This window comes from Crocodylus siamensis, chromosome 2 (assembly GCF_052110815.1).
Source record: "Crocodylus siamensis isolate JL-2025a chromosome 2, ASM5211081v1, whole genome shotgun sequence".
NCBI lineage: Eukaryota > Metazoa > Chordata > Crocodylia > Crocodylidae > Crocodylus > Crocodylus siamensis.
Window position 1 is genome coordinate 274,505,364 of NC_143396.1, and position 18,690 is coordinate 274,524,053.

The following is an 18,690-nucleotide window of genomic DNA, read 5'->3' on the forward strand; positions in this document are numbered from 1 at the left end:
CTTTGACTTGCCATTTGTGCCTGACATGGGGTGTCAGAAAACTAAGGTATGTATAGACAATGGGGAGAAAGGAGTGAGGGTTGATGGTTAAGGCTCATGTAGAATGATGATTCACCAGGTCCTCCAGTCCTTGATTCGTAGTGGAAGCTGCTGTCATTCAACAGCACTTTAAGGTTTGAATCCATTTAGCCTATTAGATCACACCAGAATTCCACTTAAACAAGTGCAATGTCTGGGAACAGGAAAGCTCTAAGAAAAGGCAATTTTTACAAACCCAGGACTGGCTAAGAAGGATTGAATGAGTAAACTTTCTTCTCTTGCTGGCATGCTGAACATTCCTGTCCATAGCCTGCTCTTAAAGAATTTCAGTTATATCCAACATAGCTGGATAAATAAATATTTAAATACTCTAAATGTTCTGCAAGTTCAGAGTGTTGAATCCCCACCATCTACATCAGGGGTCCCAAATTCACCACCCCCCAAGGCTGGATGAAGACTGCAGGGCTCCTTGTGGTCCAGATCAACACAATGGTAACGTTGCTTGCCACTGACATGTTGCCAACGTAGCTCTGTCGTCCAGATTTTGTTTGCAAGCCCTGCAGCCAAATTCCCAGCCTCTCTACTGGCTCCATGAGCCAGATGTGTCCCACAGTCCCTAAGCGTGACATCATCAAAACACTGGCTGTGATGCATGCAGCACTTAGGAAGTATTCAAGAGCTTGATCAGAGAGAATGTACAACACTTAACTACAGAAACATCCCACTCAGTCTAAATCATCCTGGTTGCTGGAAACATTGAGGTAGCATTGGACACATTCAGAGGCTAACATGGCTGCAAGCATAGTCATATTCACATTACTTCATCTGATTTGCAGAGTCGGTCCCATGGTGGTAACACAATTATTGGCCACATAGTGATGTAATGGTACAATAAAAAATAATTTAATTTTAGCTTGCTGGGGAATGTAAATTATTTGTTTTGTTCTCACAGTTTGGAAGTCACCGAATAGAGGACATAGAATTCTCTCTCCTAAAATAACTTCTAAAAACCTCAGCCAACTAATTATATACTATTCTACAGGCCTTGGAAGAGCCAATTGTTATTGTTGGTGAATGAGAAACTTTCCTTATCAAGTACAGCGAGATGGATTTTCATGAAAGTTTCTACCATGTGGTCACACACACACAAAACCCTCAAACTTGCCAAACATTAATGGATACAGTCCAGTCCTTCTGCATCAATATTTGCCATGATTTATTGAGTCTGGTTTAGTCAGCCTAGCTTATTCAGTCCTTCTGCATCTATATTCACCCTGGTTTAATGCCCCAGGAACAGCACTACATTTTCACTGCACTACTTCTCAGGACTTGATGGCTATCAGCAAAACTATCAGTTAATTCTGTTCCATTGCTGGAGGAGAGCTCAGTAACAGCAAACACACTGGACTGCTGCAGGGAAGAGGACTAAAAAAAGAAATGTTAGTGGAAGTAGGACTGGAAGAGATACGTTAGTCACTGAGTCCAACCCCCTGCTACATAATCCCCTTCTTAAGTGGATCAAGCTCCCTCATAAAATGTTTTACCCCATTACTCCTATTCAGAGGCTAGTTTAGACACCATGTACTAAAGTTATTCATGGGCAGACAGGGGGTCTTTGGGTAATAAAGGTTTTTTTCCAACTATTCTTTTAAGGAACATTTGGATGCCTATCTGCTGGGATCTTTTGACCTTAGCTGACTTCCTGCCCTCTGAGCAGGGGGCTGGACCCGATGATCTTATGAGGTCCCTTCCAGCCCTAATGTCTATGAAATCTATTGGATTTACTACCTTGGCTGCCTTTGTCCTTAGACGGACAGAGCTACAGCCTACACTCCTGACAGTCATTAAGAGGCACAGCAGTAGAGAGAACATCCTGCCCCCCACTGAAATCCTAACAGGGACTGGGAGTTTGGTGAAAGGATGAGGCTGAAGCCAGTTCCTTAGTCCCAGTTCCTTGTTCCCAACTCATTGCAGACGCAATTAAAGGCAGTCAGCGATGAACTGGACAAGCGAAAGTGTTCGAACGTCAGAAGAAATAATCCCAGCCGGATCTCAACTCTATATTCAGGGCTAGTACTTGATACACGACACGATTTCACATTTGTGTTAGTAAATATACTAATAAAAAACTTATTAGTCAATATACTCGTAACAAAAAAAAACCTCTTCGGCTCATCGCGACCGGTCTTTCACGGCGCTCAAGATCAGCGTTGAAAAAGGAACCGCGAATGAACCGGGAATCAGAAACCGACAACTTCAGCCGCCCCCGCCCGGGGAAAGGACGGGCAGCAGCACAGCCTCTCCCCGCGCCGGAAGCGCGGAGCAGGGCCGGACCCCTCGCGGCACCGGAGCCCGAGCCCGAGCCCGAGCCGGGCCGGGCCGGGCCGGGCGCGGAGCAGCAGCCGCTGCCGCCGCCCTAGTCGCTAACAACCCCCCGCGCGGGGAAGAGCAGCGCTCACTTTCCCATCGGTGCGCGCGCGGGAAGCCGGGGGCGGCCGACTGCAACCCCACCCCCCAGGCAAGGGGTGGGGCGAGACAAGCCCGCCCCGCCGCCAGCTCCGGAGTGTGACGTTACAGCAGAGGCCCCGCCCCCGGTGACGGGAAAGGGGGAACGTTAGCGCCACGTGACGAGCAACAGCCAATGGCGAGGTGGCGTGCCGGCCCTGCCGGGCGCAAGGGAGGGTTGTGGGAGGGAGGGGGAAGAGGCCGCGGCCGCCGCCGGGAGCCGGAGAGGGGGGAGCGGCAGCGCGGAGCGGGGACCCCGGAGGCCGCGCCGTTGCGGCCTGGCGCCGACGGACGGCCATGCCGAATAAAAACAAGAAGGAGAAAGTGAGGGGGGGCAGCGCGGAGCGGACCCGTGGCGGGGAGGGGGCGCGGGCCCCCCGTGGGAGGGGCGAGGAGCTGCCTACGGAAGCTGGCGAGGGACCCGGGGGGGCGTCCCGCGACCGGCGCTGGGGGGGAGGCAGGGCCTAGTCCCGGGGATGCTGGCAGGGAGCTCCTTGCCTCAGTTTCCCCTCGGGGGGTGGTGTCCAAGGAAGGGCCGGGGCGAGCACAACCCCGTTCGGTAGCAGCCGGGCCACCTCCACCCGCCTCGGGCCTTTATTTCTAATGTCAAAATCAGCCCCCACCCCCGAGTCTGGCTGCAGCGGGCCTCAGTTTCCCCAGGGTTTGTGGCCCTGGGTACAGGGGTGCTCCCAGGGCAAGGAGGTGACTTGGACACAACCAACCTCTTCCTCCTCCCTTCAGGGCTGCCCTGAGGTAAATGGGTCTGGCCAGTTCCATCCCTGGTCTGGTGCAAGCAACTTGTCCTAGTTGCCCCAGCTTCGTGGGTGAAGCTGGTGCAGCCCCAGGGGGGTGGGGTGGGAACTTGTCTCTTTCCGCCAAGATGAGAAATGGGGCAGAAGCCAGAAGCACTGTGACGAGCCTTCTTTGTTTGCAGGAGCCTGTGAAATCGGGGAAGAGCGGGAAAAGCGGCAAAGATGGGCAGGATAACCAAGAGCACGAGGTAAATGTCGTGAAGGCGTGTCGTCTTTCCAAATGTGAAGCAGTCTTCCCAGATAATGAACGGAAGGAAGCTGCCTCGTATGGAGTGCGGCCGAGTTCCTGGTGATGGGACGGGGAGGGGACCTGTGAGGAGTTCAGGAAATTATGAAGGTTCCTTTGAGGGAGGAAAAGAAATCTGTTGGAGCTGCTTGCAACTCATGGGAAATACTCTCAAGGTGTTTCTTGAATTAAAGTAGACTGGGTGGACTTTGTGGCTTGCTTTGTGCTTTCAAGAACCCATTGCTTTTCTTCTTTTGCTTTTGTCTGCCTTCATCAGCTATTCGGGGCATAACTCCTATCCTTGCCTTAGCCTTCTAGTCAGGTAATAGGCTTGCTTTTTTTTTTAAAGCTGCCTATTCAGATTTTTCAACTGTTAGTTTATCTTCCTCCACAGTTTCCAAAAGCTAGCATCTAGTTCAAGAGAACCCATCAGTAGCCTGTTTCAAGCTGGACTTGAATGTTTCTTGTTCACAGCATCCACCTCCTTGTATCTAATGATTTTGCTTTTTATAACCATCTACTGAAGTGTTCCACTTCTGACTGACAATTCTGCTATTGCTGCTGCTTTGTTCCTTTTATCATCTTGCTGCCTCACTCTCAGCTCTACCCATCAGCTAGGTATGATGGTTTCAAAGGGGTCGATTAAATTGTTACACTCCTTCCCACAAAACCTGAAAACGTCCCATTAATAGGATCTCTCTGTTTGGAAATTCCAAACCCTGTAATGTTTTAGTGAGTTCAGAATTCTTTAAAATACATTCACACTAACCAGAACATATACTTTCACTGAAAACCCCATGTCCTCCATGTTTGATGGGTGTGTTTGTCATGTCTTTGCTCAAAACATTTCTTTGCTGCATTATGATGTAAACAAACTGTTTGCATTTTTATCCTGCAGGCGAGTGCTGTATTTGTAGGGAGCTTCACTGAGATTTTATTTGTGTTGCAGATAGAAATATTTTATAACGTGCATCTTACCAGTATTAGTTTATTCATAGCAAACCATTAAGTAACCATATCATGAATGCCCACTGATGAATTTGCATTAAGTCTTGAAATTTAGTCCAGGGAAATAAGCTTTAACGGTAGCTGAAGTTTCTCAATATGAAATAAAATTTGCAACAGTTTGCAATAATTTCATTTAATGAATACTCATGATCTCCCCTGCCTGAGTTGTCTAGCTTCAACTTAATAGTATGACATTTAAAGAAACACTTTTTTATTAGGGTTGCACTTCATTAGCAACTATGACAAAAATAGGTTTTTAAAATCAGTGTCTTCATAGTGTATAACTGGGCTAGTTTATCCAAGTTACCCTTATAGAAGAGATTTCTAGGAACTTTTTAATTGACACTTGTTGCTGAGATCAGCTTTAATTTTTTTTCCCCAATTACTTTTAGCAAACTGTAACAAGTCCTCCAATTTTAAGTAACAGGTGAGAGTTTCAAATACTGAATAGCTTGCGTGTGTGGTTTGTTGTGATTTCTTACTGTATTTGCTAATCAAATTTCTGGGTTATTTCTATATGTGAAGTTTCCTGCCAGGCAAACCTTGCTGAGGAAGAGCATGCTATTCTGCTTCAGCATGTAGCTTTTTGTAAAGTAATATGTGGAAGAGCAACCCAGACACCATCTATTTAGGTCCCTGAGGATGCTTTGTGGTACAGGATGGGGAGAGTGTGATGGGAAAGGAACTGGAATACTGAAAAGGATGTAGTCTGAAAATGTGATGTGCTTTAGCATCTCCAGCCAGCATGGTCTGACCAAAACATCTTGAAGACATGAACACTTTAATGTATCAACAACGTTATTGGCAGAATAATTGTATTATAGTATGATATAAACTTAATGTTTTTAGAATAAATGATTAATATAGCAGATTGTAAACAAAGTGTATGTATATGCAGAGAACATAGCTTACTGATCAAAATATTGAAGACCTGGGGGTTTCATGAGGTTATATTGATGATGTACAGCTTTGTTCTGGATTCTAGTGAAGTTCGATGTTTTTGGAAAAAAAAGATAGATGCATGCAAATTTTGTTCAGGAAAAGCAGTCTTTAAAATACAGCCTACTTTTGTATCTACCTCTGCCTAATAGATATTTGGGGTGTTTTTAAATCCTTCTGTAGGCTCTGATCAGGTCTGGAAATGTACTGGCATATGCTGTGGGCTTCCCCCCCCCCCCCCCCCAAGTGAATGCAATGCATGTGAAAAGTGCCAGATTGCAGGGACTAGAGACTGTCCTCTATTCAAAGAACAGGGACAACACAAGCTGCAGCATCCCACAAATTTATTATTTATAGATATTTCTATAGCACTTATCTGAATGCATGATACTTTGGACATCTATAGTATCTTTCATCTATAGACCTCAAGTTGCTTTATTGGAATGCATTATTATTTTCAGTTTATAGTTGAGAAAACAGGTGTTAGCATGAAGAAATTGCTTTTTTTCTGTGTAGTTAGTTGCTGCCTAAAACACGGCTTCAACTTTGTTAATGTTTTGCCCAACTCATTACACAGCAGTGCCCCTCAAATATATTTCAGCCCTGATACAGGATCGCTTCTGCGGTATGGTGGTGTGTCAGTTTGCAAGTCCATTCACCTGATCTCCATGTTGAGACAAACTTAGTGACTTCTTTGTTGTAGTTATTTACCAAACTGAAGTAACTGTACTTGGTCCAGCACTATAACTAGCAGTAAGTGACCTGGAGCACAAGCCCCACATGCTGGCTATGGAGTTGGGGCAGCACTTGTGGGAGGAGGTGAGACTCAGGGCTAGCTTGAGGTTAGGTAAAAGGCAGGGTAGGTTTGCACCTTAAACTAAGTTGCAAATCTACTTCTACTTTCTATCTAGCTTGAGGCAAATGTAAGTAGTTAGCGCTCTCAAGGGTGGGTGCCATTACTCCATGCCTCATTCAGTATACAGTAAGGAGATTACATTAACCCCCTGGTAGCTTGCTGTGGTAACCTTCCCCCCTTCCTGCCCTTCAGAGCAAAGTGTCTCTCAGGGCTCTTGGGGCTTGGGTCCAGGTGCAAGCAGACCTGATTTATGCCTCTGCTTAGGCTACTAAGCAGCTGATGGTAACTATGCATAACCTTTATTGACTGTAGTTGAAGTAAAATCAGTTGCCAAAGTTCTTGACCCTTTTTACTTTAGAAAGACTGTGGATTGTCTAGTCTTTCTTCCTTTTGGATATGCTGAAGGTTAGTTATAAAACGTGAATGTTCTAAGCTGTGGTAGTTAAATGTTGTGGGGCTGAATATATTTTCTTCTTACACTGTTTATTAGATTTTGATATCTAGCCCAAAGCAAAAATGTTAAGCAGTTTGAATAAAAATCATTTACCTTATCATAGTATTAAATGCAAAAGCTTATTTAAAGAGCTTTGAGTTAAGAATATATCATCATTAATTGTGGGGAAAGTAATTTTTGAATCTAAGTCATGCCTGAAATCCAAAAGTGAAGATTCAGTATCAGGACACTGACATTTCCTAAGTGGTGCTAAATAACTCCTGTCATCAGTAACGTAGTAGAAAAGTACTGTAGAGTCTAGGCCCCTCATTTTGTATTAGGGTTGATAGATGGGATGTTTTTTGTTTTTTAAACTGAAAGTTCAACATTTAAAATTTCAAAGATGTTAGGACTTGAAGGGACCTCACAAGATTATTGGGTCCAGTCCCCTGCCCAAAGGGTAGGAAGTCAGCTGGGGCCAGATGACCCTAGCAAGATAAGCATCCAGGTATTTCTTGAAATTATCCAGAGTAGGTGCTTGCACCACTTCTGGGGAGAGTCTATTCCAGACTCTGGAGACTCAGATGGTAAAGACGTTTTTCATTATGTCCAATCTAAAATTGTCTTCCAACAGTTTGTGTCCATTAGACCTTGTCTTCCCTTGGGGTGTCCTCGTGAACAGACATTCTCCCAGTTTCTGATGCACACTCCTTATGTACTTACTAGCGGATTGCCCGTTAAAAATGGCGGATGGATTTCAAGTAATGCCAGTGCTCACAGTAGCAGGGTAATTGTTTTCTCACAGTAGCTGGGAGCCTGGTTCCTGCTTTTCCTCAGCTGATCCCTCCCTCTGCCCTTCCCACTGTGCTGAGTTCCCAGTGCTCTTAAAGAGCATTGCAGACACAGACAGACAGATGGACTAAGCCTTTATGTGGGGTGCTGGGTGGTGGTGCTCTGTTGTGTCCCCCCACCCCCCTCCCTGGTCATTCATGATAGGCAATTTGCTATCATGAATGACCAGGGAGGGTGGGGGGGGGACACAACGGAGCACTGCCACCCAGCACCCCATGGTGCTGCCGCACTGGCCCCATGCTCCCCTCTCCACTTGCTGCATCTGACCCCGTGGGCCCCACACCACTCCCACTGCAGCTTGGTGTGTGCCCCCATCCTCTGCTATTCTACCCTGCGCTGCCGCCGGCTCCCAGGAATGGGGCTGGGGTGGGGAGGAGAGCTTGCATTGCCACTGACACCAGGTGGCACACCTTATGCCCCCGCTCCCTGTCTCTCCTCCCTCCCTCCCCTCCACTTCCCCCTCTCTGCCAGCTGTTGTTGAGGCTGGGTGGTGGCAGCAGTGGGGGGTGGCGCAATGGCAGTGAGGGGTTTTGCCACTGGAACCTCCCCCCCCCGCTACCAAGTTCCCTCTGAGCCTACATTTCTCCAGGCTGAAGAGTCCCATGCCTCTTCAGGCCAGCCAGGATCTGGAACCAGCTTCCAAGGGAAGTGGTGCTGGCTCCTTCCTTAGGGGTCTTTAAAAGGAGGCTCAATAACTACCTAACTGGGGTCGTATGAGCTTAACTTAGTGGGGGTCATATGAGCCCAGTATTCATTCCTGCCCAGGGCAGGGGGTCAGACTTGATGAACTACAAGGGTCTCTGTAGACATGCACCTTTTTATTTTAATAAATCATAGAATCATAGAAGTAGGGTCGGAAGGGACCTTGTAGATCTTCAAGCCCGACCCCCCCACCTGGGCGGGAGAAAAAGACTCGACTCAAATATTTGAGTCCAGCCAGGTAGTCATCAGGCCTCTTCTTAAAGATCCCCAGGGTAGGAGCCAGCACCACTTCCCTAGGAAGTTGGTTCCAGCTCCTAGCCGCCCTAACTGTGAAGTAGTTCTTGCGGATGTCTAATCTAAACCTACTCTCCAATAATTTGTGTCCATTATTCCTTGTCATGCCAGGGGGCATTAGGGGAAACAGTGTCTCCCCTAAACCCTTCTGGTCCCCCCTAGTGAGTTTATAGACAGTCGCCAGGTTCCCCCTCAGCCTTCTCTTGTGAAGGCTGAACAGGTTTATGTTCCGCAGTCTTTCAATGTAGGGTCTGCCCTGTAGTCCCCGGATCATGCGGGTGGCCCACCTCTGGACCCTTTCAATGTTGTCCACATTTCTCCTGAAATGAGGCGCACAGAACTGGACACAATACTCCAGCTGCGGCCTGACCAGCATCGCATAGAGGGGGAGGATCACCTCCCTGGCGCTACTTGAGATGCACCTGTGGATGCATGACAAGGTGCGGTTAGCCCTGCCAACTGTGACCTTGCATTGTCGGCCCATGTTCATCTTGGAGTCAATAATGTCTCCAAGATCCCTTTCTGCCTATAAAAATAAAGTTGTACAGACTCGGGCTTTTTTTCAAACCATATATACAGAGCAGGAAACTCTGGGCCTGACCAAGTAACATAAATTGAGAAGTTGTATCATAAAACAAAATGATAAAGGAAAAAATATATTTAAAGAACATGATTAAGGGTCTGATCTCAAGTACCAAAACTGTAGGCTATACAGGATACCCTTAATTTGACCCTATTTTGAGTATAGTTTATGAGGCATATCATGTCTGCAGGCTTTAGTTACATGACCACATTCAATTTTTTCCATTTCTCCCCAGCCTCATTCCATACACAATAAGGAGGGTGTTTGCTCCATTTTTTTCCTATAACGTGTAATACTATATGCTATTTTCTGCGTACTTGCAAGACTTGTCACTGAATACAGAATTAATACATGTAATTGTAACAGTTTTCTCATTATCATTTATTTGATTCCCCATTATAACATCTGTTTTATATGCATCAGTGAATTTGATATTCACAGTATCTTACTGAGGTGAGTACATGTGGGTATCACTTGTCTTAGGATGCTCCAAAGGCATAGCAGGAACAGTTTAATTAGTGGTTCTGAAAGGCGTTCTAATTAAAGTTCCCACAGCATCACATTTATTCAACATCCTGTGCTTCAAAACGGTGGTGGGGGGTGCTTTAACTAAAGCTTGTTCAATGAGCCTTAGTTAAAGTGTTCACACCATTTTGAAACACAGGGATGCTGAATACACGTGACATGCAGGCTGTTGGAACATGCTAATTAGCATGATTTAGTAGATGTCAGAGCAGACTTGACTAATCAAATCTGCTGCACATGTGGTAATTAGCATGCATCAGAGCAGAGCTTTGTCATGTGTATGGTGCCCATAGAACTGGAGAGTTTGATGTGGGAGTTGGCACTAAATTTGTCCCAGACTAGGCCAGGATTGAAATGGTTTCAGTTTGTGTTCAGACTTAAGTTTGAGCCACCATTAACTCTAACCATGACTAACTCTTGAGCACCTGCCTTAAGGAGAATCAAAAAGATATGGTTAGCTGTCTGGCATCTCCAGATAGCGGAATTTGGTTCAATTGGCTTGACTCAGGTCATTTAAGTAGTATGTGGCAGAAATGGGGACTGAATCAAACTTTCCAGGAACCAATTCAGTTGACTAGACCATAAGATTGGTCCTTTCTTTTCCAGTCTCTCTGCTTTGTTCCTGACAGTTTCTCATTTCATCAACAAATGAGACGGGGGGGGGGGGGGGGGTCCTACTGATATCTCATTCATTACAAAATTTATGATTCATCCCCAGAGTACAACATGTTTGGTGCACTGAATGAGACTAGTCCTATGTTTAAAAATAAGATATCATGTAATGTATTACATGATTACCTTTAATTGCACATGTATAATGTTATAGTCTTTAATTTCCTAGAGACATGTACTTTGCCATTGGGTTTCACAATGCAGCAAAGGAACTTTGAAGATCTGGCATAAACAGTTTAAGTCCAGGTTTTGTGGGGGATTGTGCTGTAATGATCAGACTCTTCTGCCATATACCTTGCCTCTTTTTTCATCTCCACTCTTTCATCACATTTAGGCTTCATCCTTTTTTTTTCTCTGTATGTGGAGGAAGCAAGAATAGTAGGTAGAGGTTCACCAGTAGAGATTGTTGGGGCTGATACCAATAGCTGATGTTTAAGGAGGCATATCAGCCAGTACTGATCTGATTTCCAATACCAGCCTAGCAGCTGGGGAGAGCTGCGTGCAGCTGGTAGTCTGGTGTGGTGGAAGGGGAGGGGGAAGGGAATGGGCATGAGGGGGCAGATGAAGGCCCGTGCTGAGGAGTGGGGAAGCAGTTGGGGCAAGCATTGCCCAGGTGGGGCAGGTGTGGGACAGAGCCACAGCTCATCTGGCAGGGGGGGCCTGCCTTTGCCCATTGCTCATCCTAGCAGTTCTGCGCCACTGGTTCAGCACTTGCCCACTCATCCAGTGGCTCCTGCTGCTCATCTGGAAGGGCATGGGTGGTGGGGGGAACCCCTGGATCTGGGCAGGCTGGGCCAGGAAGAGCCCCTCAGCCCCAGCCCCAGCCTGCCTGACCCGATGCATATTCAGGGGGACATGCCCTCCCAGACAAGCAGCAGGAGCACCAGACCAGTGGCTCCTAGACGAGTGGTGCACAGAGGTGGAAGCTGGCCCCCTTCCGCGGACCAGCCATAGCTCTATCCTGGCTGGGCAGCGCTTACCCCAGCCCCACCTCTCCTCACCACAGGAGTCTTGATCTGCCCCCCCATACCCCTTCCTTCCCCTTCCACTACAGCAGACTTGCCAGCTGTACACAGCTCTTCAAGCTGCCCAGCTGTTCTCCTTGCTACCTATGTGCTGCATTACAGCTGTGCGCATGCACAGGCATTTATTGCCAAATTATCAGGTGGATTTCTGATGCAATAAATTTTCTTTATCTTGGTGTTGATCCAACATGGAACTGATGTATTGGTGAACCTCTAATAGTAGTCTCGCTGCTTGCAGTTCCCATGCTCACTACAATAGCAGCTGCTAGGAACAACAGCAGTTCTGCTTAGCAGCCATAGCTTTGGGGTGGGATGTTTCACCATAGCCTGTAGGAGGACAGTTTTGGACCAGGATTCCATTGTTCTGGATGCTGTGCAGTCCCTGCCTCCAATAGTTTACAAGTTAGGTATATGGGAAGGCAGTAGGATACGGACAGGTGGGACAATACAAGGAAATATACAATAGTGGTTAGCATGATCAGACGTTCACCCCCCCAGATGAGCTGTGGCTCCATCCCACGCCTGCCCCTCCTGGGCAACGCTTGCCCCAGCCCCACTCCTACCGCACAACCGGGGTCTTTGTGACTTGGTAATACGGCAATTTTTACTTGAGGGAGTTTGAGTGGGAGAAAATTACTTTTATTCAGATTAAGTTTGGGTTTTTTCCTTGTTTTTATTTAACACAAATTCATTCCACATGCCTGAGAGAAACTTGGGATTTTTCAGAGATGGAGGAAATGTCTGAATATTTGTACTTCAAGTAAAAGCAAATGTTTCCAGATACGTCCAGTCAGCTTTGGTTTACCTATCAAAGATCAGTCAGACTTACCATTTCTGATATTTGTTTCTTCCAAAAGCTTTACTATGTTTAAGATTTCTTTATACAAGTAGAAGAAGTAGAAGCCCTTCTTTTTCTTTGCAGGTTACCATTTAACTCTTGCAGTAGCACAGATGTATCCTGTTTAGTGCATTCATTGTAGTCAGCTGTCAGAACAATTGAACCTGTTTTATTCTGCATATGTTCTTACACCATACAGATAGCTGCAGAAACTGAGCATCTTCCAGTTTTGCGTTGCATTAATATGACTACATCTGTCGTGTTTGCTCTTTCATTCTTTTCTTGTGAGGAAGAAATGAGTAATGGAGTATCTGTTGCTGGTAGTGGGTTTTTTTTGGTTTTATTTGTTCAGCAGATACACAGGTTGATCTATGTTAGAAGGCAATCTAAAAGAAACATACCTTCTACTTTTCTTGGGTTTAGTTTCAGGTAGCTTTTCCTCTGAGCCAGATTTCTCAAACACTGGCCTACCTTCAATTGCTGCAGTGTGGTAGTATGTGGTATAATACAGTGATTCTCAACCAGGGTGCTGCAGCACCTTAGAGTATTGTGAGATCTTTTTAAGGGCACTGTGCAATATTAGCACTTTCAGGTGTGAAAATACCTAACAATTATTCAAAAGATGAACTTGGACATTTCAAGTAGGAATCCATAATGGCAAAAGCATTCTGACCAGTTTGGTCTTTCTGAATTCTTTGCAACAGAAGATGTCATATAATCAAGTGAAGACTGCTATAATGTCCCCTTTTAGGCATATTCAGCTTGAAGAAAAGGTACTCATTTCCTTCAACCTCTTGCCTTCCAGGCCTTTTATAATTTTTGTTGCTCATGTCTAGACTTTCTCTAACTTCTCCATGTCCTCTTTAAAATGTGAAGCCCAAAACTGCAGAAAATACTCGAATGTGGTTTAACCAGTATTGAGTAGAGGAGCACTATCAGCTCCTTTGTCTTGCATCTAATGCTTCTGGTGACATATCCAAGAACCGCATTCGCCTTTTGTTCAGCTGCATCATATTGCAGATTCATCCTGAGCCTGTGATTTCCCAGATCCTTTTCCATAGTGCTGCCAGCCAGGTGTCACCCATCTTGTATTTTGTATTTTTGATTAGTCTTCCTGAGGTGCACCACTTGGCATTTTATTTCATCTTGTTAGCTGAAGCCCACCTTTCCATTCTGTCAGGATCCCTCTTAGTTGCACTCTTTTCCTCTAGCATGTTCACAGTCCTTCCCAGTTGCATGTGGTCTGCAAATATTCAAGAAGCTATCAATTCCAACATCTAAATTCCAATATAATAAAAGCCTCGTCTATGTGTGTGTCTGTCCATAAAGCTCTGGACCAACTGCTTATGTGCCACCCACAGGGCAAGCAGCGATTGGCTAGCCCAGACCATTAGACAGACAGACAGGAGGAGGAGGAGGCAGCAGAGGTGGTCAGGGGCCAGGGAGTGGGCTAAGCGGCTGGGGGCATGCCTATGTGGCATGCAGCCTGCTGTGGAGCACAGTACACCATACCGCGCCTGCTCCTCTCCCTGCCACCTTCCGTTCCCTCTCCTGTTGTCAGGAGGCATGGCACAGCGTGCCTCCAGACCACAGCTGGCAGGGAGCAGGAGGCAGTGGGGAGGAAGGGAGCAGCCACGTGGTGCGGTGTGGCCCCACAGCAGCATGCCCTGCCACGTTGTGACTCTGCCTGCCTACCCTGGGCCCTGACTGCCTCCGCACAGGGAGGGGGAGCGGGATAGGGGGTGGTTGCACGCTACCGGACTCATAGAATCATAGAAGTAGGGTTGGAAGGGACCTTGTAGATCTTTCAAGTCCGACCCCCCACCTGGGCGGAAGAAAAACTGGACTCAAATGAGTCCAGCCAGGTAGGCATCAAGCCTCTTCTTAAAGACCCCCAGGGTAAGAGCCAGCACCACTTCCCTTGGAAGTTGGTTCCAGATCATAGCCGCCCTGACTGTGAAGTAGTTCTTGTGGATGTCTAATCTAAATCTACTCTCTAATAACTTGTGTCCATTGTTCCTTGTCATGCCAGGGGGCGCTAGGGGAAACTGTCTCTCCCTAACCCTTCTGGTCCCCCCTAGTGAGTTTATAGACAGTCACCAGGTCCCCCCTCAGCCTTCTCTTGTGAAGGCTGAACAGGTTTAGGTCCCGCAGTCTTTCATAGTAGGGTCTGCCCTGTTGTCCCCGGATCATGTGGGTGGCCCTCCTCTGCACGCTCTCCATGCTGTCCACATCCCCCCTGAAATGAGGCGCACAGAACTGGATGCAGTACTCCAGCTGTGGCCTGACCAGCGTCACATAGAGGGGGAGGATCACCTTCTTGGCCCTGCTTGAGATGCACCTGTGGATGCATGACGAGGTGCGGTTGGCCCTGCCAACCGTGACCTCGCATTGTCGGCCCATGTTCATCTTGGAGTCAGTAATGACTCCAAGATCCCTTTCTGCCTCCATGCTCTCAAGAAGGGAGTTCCCATTCTTGGAGTGAGGGCAGCGTGGGGTGGCAGCTATGCCCACTGAATGCAAGCTCCCGCACCTTCCTAGGAGATGGTGTGGAGTTCAGCGGGGGTGGGGGGGAAGGAGTGGGGGGCGGTGCACAGGGCCAGATGTGTGGAAGGTGGGGCACATGCCCCACCCTGCCTTTGGTTCCCCTGTGCTGAGCCCCTGGATGAGCCTCTGGGCTCTGATTGCCCCATGACCCAACCCAGCTGGGGCGCCATTCACAGTGACTGGGGCCCTAGCCGGGCTGGGTTGTAGGGCAGTTGAGCCCAGCGGCTCCTCCAGGGGTGTGGTGAGGGAGAGCCAAGGGAGGGGCTCTGGCCCCTTGGTCTGGGCACAGGCTAAGGGCAGGCTGCGCTCATCCTCTGCTCCTTGCCTTGCTGCTGCTACTTTGATAGTGGCACGGTGCAGTGCCATGCAAGTCCTGCTCCTGGGCAGGCCAGGCAGTGAGGCACATGGTGCTGTGCTGCCGTCAATGCAGTGGCAGTGAGACATGGAGCAGAGGCTGAGCACAGCCTGCAGCTGCAGACTGCTTTTGCCCTGTGCTCAGACCAGGGGGCCACTGGCCATGCTCCTGGATGAGCCATGGGCCTCTGATTGCCCCACAACCTGTCCTGGCTGCTACCCCATTCATGGTGACTGGGCCTCAGCCAGGCTGGTTCATGGGGCAGTCGAGCCAGTAGCTCCTTTAGGGGTGGGAGGGGGCAGGCCTGGGTGGAGGAAGTGGACCCAGATGTGGACCCGCAGGGGAGAGGTGGGGGAATGGGCCCAGACCTGAACCAGCAGTGGAAGGTGGGAGCGGCTGTGGGCCTATGTCCCTGCCCACCCATCATTCTTGATGGGGAATTTGCTAGTAATTAATAGACACGTTGAACAGCCCTAGGCCTAGGACAGATCCTTGTGGGATCCCTGCTGCTGTTCTGACATGGATCCATTCATAAATACCCTTTGCTATGTAGCTGTTGAGAGAGTTGTTGCTTATAGTAGTCTAGCCTGCGTTTCTCCAGTTTATTTGCTTTATTACTTTTCTCTAGTCAACGTGACATTTTACAAAAATGCCTTGACTCTGAAAGGTTTTTCATAGATTTCAGAGACATTAGGGCTGGAAGGGACCTCAGAAGATCATTGAGTCCTGCCCCCCGCCCGAAGGGCAGGAAGTCAGTTGGGGTCATAGGATCCCAGCAAGATAAGCATCCAATTTACTCTGGAATGTGTTCAGTGTAGGTGTTTGAACCCCCTCCAATGGTAGGCTATTCTTCCTTATGTCCAGCCTGAAATGGTCTTGCAGTAGTTTTATAACTGTTCGACCTTGTCATCCCTTGGTGAGCTCTGGTGAACAGATGTTCCCCCAGACACTTATTGTCACCCCTGATAAACTTAGAGGTGGCCATCAGATCACCCCTGAGCCTGCACTTTTCCAAGCTAAAGAACCTCATAGATCTCAGTCTGTCATCGTAAGGTCTGTTTTCCTGACCTCTGATTCATGCACAGGGCTCTTCTCTGGACTCTCTCAAGCTTCTCCACAGCTTTTTGAATTGTGGGGCCCAAAACTGGATGGAGTACTCCAGCTGCAGCCTCACCAAGGCCGAGTACAAGAAGAGAATGACATCCCAGGATTTGCTTGAGAAGCATTTATAGATGCAAGCCAGTGTTTTGGTCGCTTTACTAGCCGCAGCATCACATGGCAGGCTCATGTTCATCTTGTGGTCAATGATGACCCCCAAGTTTCTTTCTTCCATAGTGCTAGCCAGCATAGCACTGCCAAGCCTATAAGGACACTGCAGGTTTTCCCTCCCAAGGTGGAGAACCTTGCACTTTTCAGTGTTAAACACCATCAAGTTCTCATCTGCCCATTTGCTGAGTCTGTCCAGGTCAGCCTGGATTGCCGTTCTGTCTTCAGGTGTGGATGCTTTGCCCCAAAGTTTGGTGTCATCGGCAAACTTGGCTAGTCCGCTTCTGACTCCAGTGTCCACATCATTAATGAAAACGTTGAACAATATGGGTCCAAGGACAGAGCCTTGGGGGACCCCACTGGTTACAGGGCACCATGACGATTGACTTCCATCAGTTACTAACCTCTGGGTCCAACCACGGAGCCAATTCCCCAGCCAACGGAATGTGGTGGACCCAAGGCCACAGTTGGCCAGTTTCACCAAGAGGTGATCATGGGATACCAGATCGAAGGCTTTTTTGAAGTCAAGATATATGACATCAACCTCTTCTCCCTTGTCCAGGTGATGGGTCACTTGGTCATAGAAGGAAATGATATTTGTCAAGCAAGAGCTACCTGCAACAAACCCGTGCTGGCTCTCCCTCAGGATGTTGGCATTGGCCAGTCCATTAAGGATGGCCTCTTCAATAAACTTTTCTAAGACCTTCCCCGGGATAGAAGTCAGGCTGATGGGACTATAGTTAGCTGGATCCACGTTCCTCCCTTTCTTGAAGATAGGCACCACATTGGCCTTCTTCCAGTCTTTGGGCATACACCAGAGCGCCAAGAGGTTTCAAAGATCTGTGCGAGGGGCTGAGCTGTGATGCTCGCCAGCTCCTTGAGTACCCTGGGGTGTAGATTGTCAGGGCTGGCTGACTTGAAGGTATCCAGCTTCTCAAGGTGTTCCTTCACGAGGTCAGCATTAATTGAGGGCAGGGGATCTCCCTTACCTGGATCCCCCTGTCCTGTAGCGAGCTTGGGCATCCCATGGGACTGATGAAAGACCAACACAAAGTACCCACTTAATAGGCTGGCTTTTTCCTGGGCGTCAGTTGTCCAGTCTGGTTCAGCAGGGGTCCACTGTTGCCCTTGCTTTTCCTCTGGCTCCCCACATATCTGAAAAAGGACTTTTTATTGTCCTTGATGCTCGAAGCTAGTTGGGATTGAGTTGCAGCCTTGGCTTTCCTGGTTTGCTCCCTGCAGGACCGGTCTTTGACCAGTTTGTATTGTGGCTGCCCATACATATTGTAAAGGGGCAGAGAGGATGCATCCTTGTGGTGGAGGTGTAGTTTCTTGTCAGTCTGCTCATTGGATGCATCCCTCTGGGAAGGACTAAGAGCATTTTATTGAATTACCTTGGATTTACCCTAGATCCCTGCTATCTCTTCTGGGTGAAACAGTAGTAACTTACCTCCAGAAGTCTTGAATGGTATAAAAGAGTCTGTGAGGATGAGACTATATATCTGCCTCTCCTGACAGGAGTGGATCATTAAACATTACCTTTTTAAAGTGTCTTTAATTGCATCTCTTAAACTGAATCTGGACTGCATCTAAAATATTAGCTTTACTTAAATAAGATTGTAGTTAACTTTTAACTTCTCTATGAGCTTGCTTGGAAAAGAAAAGTTTAACACTACCCAGCAGTTGCCAGTGTATCCAAGTTGAATTTCTGTTGTGCCAGTTAGACAATTAATTGTATACCTGAAAAAGGAAAATTCCTTCTCTGAATATGGTGAAGAGTTGTATCAGTTGCTCACTATTCTTTCACAAGCCAGGAAAGGCATAATCACTTCTTTGCTGCGGTGCCTCAAAAAAACCCAACAAAAATTTATGGTCTAGTATGGAATGACTAATCCATATCATACACTGACCAACGTTCATCTCGCCATTCCTTTGCATTCCACTGTCTGCCTGTGTCCATCGGTTTCTTATGCTTGAACTATAAATTGTTTGAGGCAAGGAGTGTATCTTTGTTCTGTTCACACGTTGCGTGGAACAGTGGTTCTCAACCTTCTTAGACTCCAGGCACTCCTCTGTAACTTTTGAGTTGAGTGGCACCCTAATTCAAAAATGAAATTTAGTACCTCCTTGCACAGGGGCTGACTGGTAGACACAGATGGGGAGGAAGTGGAGGAAGAACAGCAGCCAGGCAGGGTTGAGTGTGTGTTGCTTCT

The 18,690-nt window shown here is 47.5% G+C and overlaps 1 protein-coding gene across 2 annotated transcripts in view; it reads left to right on the top strand.

Annotated features, from left to right (window-relative positions):
* The first annotated feature begins 2,720 nt into the window (after positions 1-2,720).
* The window catches only part of PPP2R5C (protein phosphatase 2 regulatory subunit B'gamma), a 149,580-nt gene continuing 133,610 nt past the window's right edge, over positions 2,721-18,690 (top strand). The window contains exons 1-2 of one of the 2 annotated variants that reach the window (XM_090034041.1): positions 2,721-2,868; positions 3,479-3,544. In XM_090034041.1, the coding sequence (XP_089890167.1) occupies positions 2,842-2,868; positions 3,479-3,544 (93 nt within the window). In that variant the 5' untranslated portion in view covers positions 2,721-2,841. Of the gene's footprint in view, positions 2,869-3,099; positions 3,298-3,478; positions 3,545-18,690 lie in introns of those variants that run through there. The other variant, XM_090034040.1, reaches the window with a different exon arrangement.